The 8,984-nt window shown below is 58.2% G+C and overlaps 1 protein-coding gene across 1 annotated transcript; it reads left to right on the top strand.

Moving 5' to 3' along the window:
- Positions 1 to 7,498: 7,498 nt before the first annotated feature.
- Positions 7,499 to 8,647, top strand: LOC125534308 (uncharacterized). The gene has a single exon (XM_048697564.2). The coding sequence runs from the start codon at positions 7,756 to 7,758 to the stop codon at positions 8,407 to 8,409; it is 654 nt and encodes a 217-aa protein (XP_048553521.1). The 5' UTR covers positions 7,499 to 7,755; the 3' UTR covers positions 8,410 to 8,647.
- The last annotated feature ends 337 nt before the right edge of the window (positions 8,648 to 8,984 follow it).

Here is an 8,984-nt window from a genome sequence, read left to right as displayed (position 1 = left end):
ATTGCCTCTAGGGCATATTTCCAACACCACCAGGTCCGAGTCGCCATAACATAGGATCCGGCGAATGCCAAGTTCTTTGGCAAGTCGGAGCCCGTGTATGAGCGCCTCGTACTCGGCCACATTGTTGGAGGCGGCAAAGTGGATCTGTAGCATGTATCTGAGCTTGTCGCCTTTTGGAGAGGTAAGGACGACGCCGGCTCCCAAGCCGGTGCGCATCTTGGACCCGTCGAAGTGCATGCGCCAATGGGTGGAGTCGGGGGCCGGCGGCAGGTACTGGGTCTCGGCCCAGTCGACGAGGAAGTCAGCCAGTGCTTGGGACTTGATGGCAGTGCGGGGCTGGTAGAAGATCGCGTAGGGGGCCAGCTCGATGGCCCATTTCACCACCCGGCCGGATGCGTCCCGGCTGCCTATGATCTCGGCTAGCGGGGCGGTGCATACGACCGTGACGGGATGCTCTTGAAAGTAGGGCTTCAGCTTCTTGGCGGTGAAGTACACACCATAACACATCTTCTGGTAGTGCGGGTAGTTCTGCTTTGAGGCGGACAGCACCTCGCTCAAATAATACACTGGCCTCTGGACCGGCTGGGCTCGGCCTTCTTCTGGGCGCTGGACTACGATGACGGTGCTGACCACCCGGCTGGTTGCGGCGATGTAGAGGAGCATGGGCTCTTTCTCAGTCGGCGCCGCGAGGATAGGCGGCGTGGCCAGCATCTTCTTCAGCTCGTGAAAAGCTTGGTCGGCCTGGTCGTTCCACTCGAAGTGAGCGCTCTTCTTCATGAGGCGGTAGAGGGGGAGAGTTTTCTCTCCGAGCCGGCTGATGAAGCGGTTCAAGGAGGCCAAGCACCCGGTGAACTTCTGAATGTCTCGAAGCTTGGTGGGGATCTCCATTCTCTCGATGGCCTTGATCTTCACTGGGTTGCATTCGATGCCGCGTTCGGAGACCTGGAAGCCTAGGAGCTGGCCGGCTGGCACTCCGAACACGCATTTCTCGGGGTTAAGCTTGATTTGGAACCGGCGTAGGTTCTCAAACGTTTCCTTGAGGTCTCCCAGCAAGGTGCCGCGCTTCTCCGTCTTCACCATGATGTCGTCCACATAAACGTGAGCGTTTCTGCCGAGTTGCTTAAGGAGGCACTTCTGCATGCAACGCTGAAAAGTGGCACCGGCATTTCTCAAGCCGAATGTCATAGTCAGGTAGCAGAAGGCTCCAAATGGCGTGATGAAGGCGGTCTTCAGGCGGTCATCCGGATCCAGCTTTATCTGATGATATCCGGAGTAAGCATCCAAGAAACTCAACAGCTCGCATCCGGCTGTGGAGTCTATCACTTGGTCAATCCTTGGCAGGGCAAAAGGATCTTTGGGGCAAGCCTTGTTGAGGCTCGTGTAGTCTATACACATGTGCCACTTGTTGTTCTTCTTTAGCACAAGGACCGGGTTGGCGAGCCACTCTGGAAACAAAACTTCCATAATGAAGCCGGCTGCCAAAAGCCGGGCTATCTCCTCCCCTACAATCCTGCGTTTCTCCTCCGACAGTCGGCGAAGGGGTTGTCTGACTGGCTTTGCATCTTCTCGAACGTGTAGTTTGTGCTCGGCGAATTTCCTCGGAACACCCGGCATGTCCTTGGGGGACCATGCAAAGATGTCCCGATTCTCACGGAGGAAATCGGCGAGCTCGCCTTCCTATTTGCTGTTCAGGTTTGCCCCGATGACGGTAAACCTCTCTGGATGCTCGGGGTCAAGAGGTATCTTCTTCGTCTCCTTGGCCGGCTGGAAAGATCTTTGAGTATCATGCTCCTTGGGGTCGGGGGACACGGCCGACTATTTGCCGGCTATGGCCACGACTCGGTCCAACATCTTCTTTTCGTCGGCAATCACAAGGGACTCGGCCAGCCGGCTGCTGGCCGCCGTGCACTCAGAGGACTTCTTGTAATCGCCGGCTACGGTGATGACGCCTTTGGTGCTTGGTATTTTCATCTTGAGGTATGCATAGTGGGGAACTGCCATGAATTTGGCCAAGGCAGGTCGGCCAAGCAACGCATGGTAAGGGCTTTCCAGGTCCACCACTTCAAACCAGATCGCTTCCCGGTGGAAATGCTCCTTGTCCCCAAAAAGTACATCAATCTTGATCTTGCCAATGGGGGCGCAGGACAGGCCGGGTACGATGCCATGGAACACTGTCCGAGTATGCACGAGCTGCTTTGTCTTGACATTTAGCTTCTCCAGGGTGTCACGGTACAGGATGTTGATGCTGCTCCCGCCGTCTATCAACACACGGGAGAAGCGGGCGGCGCGTCTGTCCGTTGCAAGGGTGGCTTCCAGGACCAAAGCACAAGAGCCGGGAGACGGCATCACCTCCGGATGGTCGTCCCGGCTCCAGCTGATGGGCTTTTCTGACCAATGCATGTGTCCGGCAGGGTTGGCAGCGACCACGCTAACTTCCTGGCGCTCTTGGCGTTTGCTGCGCCAGTCTTCGGGCTGGCTTGTAAAGACGATGTAGGTTGCTTGCTCGTCAGGGAACTCGTCATGCATGGCTCCGACTGCGGGCTGAGCGGCCGGAGGCGGCGGAGGCGGAGGCGGCGGGCCGGCAGGCGGAGGCGGCACGAGCCCCTCGCCCTTGGAGATTCGGGTGAGCCAATGGCACTTCCGGGTCGTGTGGTTGGACGGCTTCGCGCCGCTGTGGAACTTGCAAGGGGCGTCGAGAGTTTGCTCGTAGGAGAAGGCGGGCTGCCAAGCCGGCCTGCCGCCCTTGGGCTTCTTGGGCGCCGGTCGCTCTTCAGGCGGTGCGTCTTCAACTGTGGCCACCTGCCGACTGGCGAGAGGCGACGCGGGGCCCTTGCGCTTGTGGTCGTTCGAGTGGGGGAGTCGGCCGGAATCCCCAGCCGGCGTCTTGGGCGCCGGGTTGAGTACCTTTTCGGACGCGTCTACCCGAAGCTCGGTCTTCATCGAGGAGTCGGCGGTGGCGTACTTGTCCGCTATGTCCAGAAGCTCGTCGAGGGTAGCCGGCTCGTCGCAGAGGAGCTTGTGCTTGAAGAGGGTGCCTTCTCGTCATCCGGCTGTGAAGTATTCTATGGCTTGCACCTCATGCACCCCTTCACAGGAGTTGCGGAGCTCGGCCCAATGCGTGAGGTAATCGCGAGTGGACTCGGCGGGGCCTTGTACGCACAAGGAGAGCTGTCTGGGCTTGGGAGCCCGCTTGTAGGTGCTGGTGAAGTTGCGGATGAAGGCTTCTGTGAAATCTAGCCAGCTGTTGATGCTGCGCGGCTTGAGGCTGTTGAGCCAGGTCCGCGCCGTGCCTTGCAGCATGAGGGGCACGTACTTCACGGCAACGCACCGGTTGCCGTTGGCTATGCTAACCGCCGTGGAGTAGTCGATCAACCAATCTTCCGGCTTCACGGAGCCGTTGTACTTGGGCGTGTCTCTTGGGTGCGAGAACCCTTTGGGAAAGGGCTCGTCGCGGATGCGGGGGCCGAAACAAGGTGGGCCGACATCGTCTTCTTCTTCCAACGCCAGGGATCGCGCCAGGCGGTCGATCCGATAGCGGGCGTCGTTCTCGCCGATTCCTTCGCGGCGGCCTAGCCGGCCGCTAAGAGTCGGGTGCGCCACTGGCGGCGGGGCGGGATATCTCTCTCCACGGGGCGGAGGCGGAGGCGGGTCACCCCGCCATTCCATGGCTCGGGGATGACCGTCCGCGTCTCGCTCGATGGAGATCCGGGTCCGGCTACGGCTGGCAGCCGGCTCCTTCTCGCGTCGCGCGCGGGTATTGCTCGTAGTCGGCGTCCGGGACGTCGCGCCGTGTTCTCGGTGCGGGGGAGGGCTTTCCGCGCGGGCGTCGGCTTCGTGTCGCTGCGCGGCTGCATCAATCAATTGCTGGATGGGCCGGGTCATGTGGGGGAGGTCTTCGGCCTCCAAGCCGTCCAACTCGTCTACAGCCGCCTGGGTGGCATGCAAGTTCTCGAGCGGAGTGGCATAGACCGGGCGGTCGACTCCCAGCGTGTCGGCGATGACGGCGCCGCGTTGCTTGACAAGGCCGGCCCGGCTTGGCCCGCCCGGGGCCGGCGTGCTGAAGGCGGCGCGGTCAGCTTCGCGCTGATAGGCCTCAGTGAGGCGCCTTACGGAAGCCAGCCTCCGGCCCTCTCCGAGGAGGGCGAGGCGGCGTGCCTCCAGTGCTTCGTCGTCGGCATTAGCCGGGAGGGGAGCGGACAAGTCGTGGGCCGCCGCATGCGAGGCGTCGCGGGCGCTCTCGTCGGCCGGGCCGCCGTGGCCAACAACCATCACTTCGGTGGTGACAGCATCGCAGCCATCGGCTCGAGGAAGCGGGTCGTTGTAGATCGTGACGTTGGTGGGGAAGGTGTCGTAGGAGGCCGCGTCGGAGTCGACAGGCATCGGGTCGGTGGAGCCAACCGACTCCAGGTCCGCAGCGGGCTCGCTGGAGACATGGAGCTGGCCGAGAAGGTTGGCGAGGTGGTCGGTGCCCGCATCGGAGGCGAGCTCGTCGGAGATGAGAGTTTCGTCGAGGAGATCGGCGAGGCTGCTCGCCGCGCAGATGCTGGTGATGCCTTGCGGCGCGTCGTGGCAAGCGCCATCGGGCGTGCCGGGCTGGCTACGCTCGCGGGGGAGGAATAAGGTTCCCGTCCAGAACAGGTCTCTGGACGACGGTGCACCTGACCCCACGGTGGGCGCCAAATGTCGGGTGGTAGGTGCGACATATGCCAACGGGTGGCTTATCATTGTGGGAGCCAGTAAGACATCGCCGGTGCCTGGAAATGGGATAAGGCGAAGACATGCACGCCGGCGGATCTTACCCAGCTTCGGGGCTCTCCGTGGAGATAACACCCCTACTGCTGCTCTGCGGGGTCTCCGCATGTTCACTAGATGAATCAAGTAGCTACACAACGCTCCTTGAGCTGTTTGGTGGGAGGAGGAAGAAGGGCACGGCTAGCCTGCTTCTTCTCCTTGTGTGGTGTCTAGGACTAGCAATGGGTCGAACCCTTTGCATGGGTGCTCCGGGGGGTTTATATAGGCCTACCCCCGGGGTACAATGGTAATCCGACTGGGCGCGGGGCCCAGCCGTCTGTGACTGCGCTCGCCGGCTTCTGCGCCGGCTGCTGGGGCCCTCCGACTGGTGGGTCCTGCCGGCTGCCGGCCCCTTGGTCGACAGGCAGGCCCCACTGTCCAGGGCCTGGCCGGCGGCTGGTTACTGTGGCTCCATCTTGTTGACGTGAGCTTCATCGTGGTAAGCGCGGCTACAGTACCGCCGCCTGTCAGGCGATCGCTGTAGCCTCACCGCGTCTTGTCTCCTTAATGGGGCGTCTTCTTTGAGGGAGGCGGCAAGCCGGCTCTGTCTTGGGCCGACTGGTTGGAGGCGTGGCCGCCTTCGGGCGTCTCTCTGCTCAAAGGGGCCCACCGTCTGTGGGCCACGCTGGCGGCCCGTCGTGGGTGATGCCAGGGTCAACATGGCAACAGTGCCGCGTCGGACAGGTCATGCCTACCCCGTACGGCGCACTGTGCCAGGCGTGCTCCGGGATTCGGGGGTGGCAGGCTTTACTGTAGCCACGCCCCGTCGCACCGCCGTTAGGTGGGTGCAAACTTTTGTGGGTACGGTCTTGACCGCTTTATGGGGAGCCGGCTTCTTGGAGTCGGCCTTCTCATGGCCGGCTTCTTAGAGTCGACCTTCTCATGAGGGCTAAAATCGGGCCGCCTTCCGAAAGCCGGCCTGGGTGGCAGCCAGCAAGGGGAAGGCGGCCCCATGTCTTGGATTCTTGAGAGCCGGGCGGACTCGTAACTTTTTCAGAAGGGCCAGGGGAAGCCGGCTAGGCTACCATGGCTATTTACTCCGACAATAAACAACAAATTTTCCCGTGAACAACATCACATAGTCATACATTTTGAGTTCACAAATTCATGACAAATTGTAGAGATAATTTGGCCATACTTTTCAGATTTTATATGAGTACATTGGTATGTGGGTATGGATTATACGATCCCACACCCGTACCCGCTCTATCCAATGGGTTTTAAATTTCCCTATTTATATACCCATGGGTAACATTTTGTCCCATATCTTTACCCTAATAGAGTTTTATCCACAGGGCACGTGGGTAGTGGATACCCATTGCCATCCTTACTTTTGTCCCACTCTGCTCTCTGATCTTCACATGACATTGATGAGTGGACCAACAACGGGTGATGGCTCGTTAAGTGGACTTTCCCCTCCACAAGGCCGAGAATTGCCCTCTCATCCTCCAAACGGTCCGCATTGATGCCACTACCACGTGGACACATAAAGGAAGAAATGAAAATGTACGCTGATTCAACATTGATAGCGGCCTGTGCCAAAATTCATGGGCAATGGCTAATGCTAGATTTCATGATGTATTCATTGGTACTGACCATTGAACCTACATATTTATTTTTGGAAAGGACTAATTAAAGTCAAAGATATATTTTAAGGCACATATATAGTTTTTTGCGGGAAAAACTTCTGATCTATTCATCAACTATCAAGGGAGTATAAACACCAGAAGTAAAATTACATGTTTGTCCATAGACCACCTAGCAACAACTACAAGCATTGGAAGCGAGCCGAAGGCGTGCAACCGCCACCCTTGTCACTGGAGCTAGGCAAACCTTTTTATAGTAGACACCCGAGAAGTCATCGTGCTAAGGCCCTATAAGACTAGCACACTAGAACAACAAACAACGACGATGAAGAGAAGCGTAGATCAAAAGGATCCAACCTCTAGACACACAAACACATACAGACGGAGACTTGATCTACATGGACTGGATCTAAATGGATCCACCGAAGACAAACGTCGATCGAATTCCGTGAGATCTGCCGAAAACGAACCTTCACACGTCCTCCGCCAAAGCTAGAAACACCGCGGGGACGAGGGCTAGGCAAGGAGAATCTTATTCCATCTTCAGTGAGCCGGCGCCAACCCAAGCAGGACCAAAACCCTAACAAAACTCAAGAAGACATCCAAAAATGGAGCCCTCCTGTCGATGAGGGCTCGGATCCACTACACCTACATGGCCCTCATGCCACAAGAGACGAGGCAGACCGGCGCCGCCGATGGGAGGCACGAGAAACCCTAGCTCAGGGTGTCCCTTGGAACGAGCAAAGGGGTACGACTTGAACCTAGATGTGTTGTTAGGCACATATATAGTTGGGAAGAACACCAACATGTATGGATGTAGTCGACGGAGCCCCGACATAGATTTTGCCGTCTCCTTAGGGCGGTGAGGTTAGGGTTTTTCGTCATGTGGTGAAATTTGGTGTCAGGTGCTTTAAATCTATGCAAGGGTTCGACGACGACAAGTCCTTTAGGGCACGTGCAGGAAGACTTCTCAGTTGTTATCGACAAGTTCAAGCTGGCTCCGATAGGGGAGCGGCGACAACGGCGCGTCGGTGGCTCGTTCTGGCGACAGTTTTGTTCGTTAGGTTTGAGATCCTTTGTACTCTCCCGGTGAATTTTTATAATAGATCTAATTCTTTTTTTTGTTTGTAGTACAGATAACAATGCAAGAGGGCCCGACTTGTGAATTGAACACGGCATACAAATCCAGTCTGTAAGGAACACGGACACATCCAGGTCAGGTATGGATAGATCGAGCCAAGTCGACAGCCAAGCGGCAGTCCGGCATTATCCTGAACCTTCCGTTCGTTCGGAAGCTTTCGGTTAATAAAGCCGTGCGATCTAATACCGCCTGTCTAAATCTGGAGCCCAACGCGATCAAGCAGATAAGCCACACGTGATGCATGCGGTGCTGCACGTCGACGTGGCCGGCCGCGCCCTGGCCGTGGTGGAGCGCGACGGCGCGCACGACCCGGCCACGGGGCGCGCGCTCACCGGCTCCTGGCTCTGGGACTCCGCCGTCGTCCTCGCCACCCACCTTGCCTCGGCCAGACCCGGGACGATCCACGGCGCCACCGTTCTCGAGCTCGGCGCCGGCACCGGCCTCCCGGGCATCGCGGCCGTCGCGTGCCTCGGCGCCGCGCGCTGCGTGCTCACGGACGTGGGGCCGCTCCTGCCGGGCCTCAGGGCCAACGCCGAGGCCAACGGTCTCACGACCGCGCAGGCGGACGTGCGAGAGCTGCGCTGGGGCGAGGACGCCGACCTGCCCGATTGCGAGCTCCTGCGCGTGGACGTGGTGCTCATGTCCGACGTGTTCTATGATCCGGAGGAGATGCCGGCGATGGCAGCCACGTTGCGCAGGCTGTGGCGGGACGGCACGGTGGGGTGGGCGGCCAGCGAGGTGCGGTGTGGCGTGCAGGATTGCGTGGACGTGCTGCGGGAGCACGGCTTCGATGTGGCCGAGGTCGACAGGGTCACCAGGCCGCTGCTGCGCGACCCCACACAGGCCTCCGACTTCGCCGTCTACCGCGTCGAACTCTGGCGGCCTCATTAGGGTTTTCTTTTTTTTCTTCTTCTTTTTTTTTCGGCAATCAAGAGAGCTTTATTAAATCACAGCAGACCTAGGACAATCAGCCATCAAGCTGGTCACTAGGAAGTTAGGTATCACATCAAGCCAGCATTCGGTCATATTCAATGTGCAAGTATGTTTAGCACATAGATGAGCCGAAACATTAGCCGAACAATTTATATGAAGTACACTAAATAAAGGAGTGAATTGCATAAAACCACCACATTTGGGGCTTCACTTGCAGAAAAACACCGGGTCACTAATTTTTTGCAAAAATCACCGCGGATTCGGTAAACTTGTTGCAAATAGCACTAATCGGGCAATTTGTTGCGTTTGATCATTTTCTGACAAGTGGGGCTGGGCTGTAAGGAGTTGACTTGGCAAAACATTTACATACATCTCCTTAGATCTAAAAACAAAAAGCAATCGACCCCCTCGCCCCTCCTCCCAGACCTGTCCCCGACCGCCCGACCTCGACTTCTGCCCCTCGCCGGAGTGGAGATGTCCCCGCACGCGTCGGCCATCTCCGCAAGCACGAGGGCCAGCAGCGCACTGCCGTT

This window comes from Triticum urartu, chromosome 2A, assembly GCF_056163025.1.
Source record: "Triticum urartu cultivar PI428250 chromosome 2A, HENAU_Tu73, whole genome shotgun sequence".
Taxonomy (NCBI): Eukaryota; Viridiplantae; Streptophyta; class Magnoliopsida; order Poales; family Poaceae; genus Triticum; species Triticum urartu.
The sequence above is the reverse complement of the archived record's forward strand: the minus strand, read 5'-3'. Positions and strand labels throughout refer to the sequence as shown.

Excerpts from the sequence above, each read along its gene's own strand:
- LOC125534308 (XM_048697564.2), top strand. The coding sequence starts at position 7,756 with ATGCATGCGGTGCTGCACGTCGACGTGGCCGGCCGCGCCCTGGCCGTG.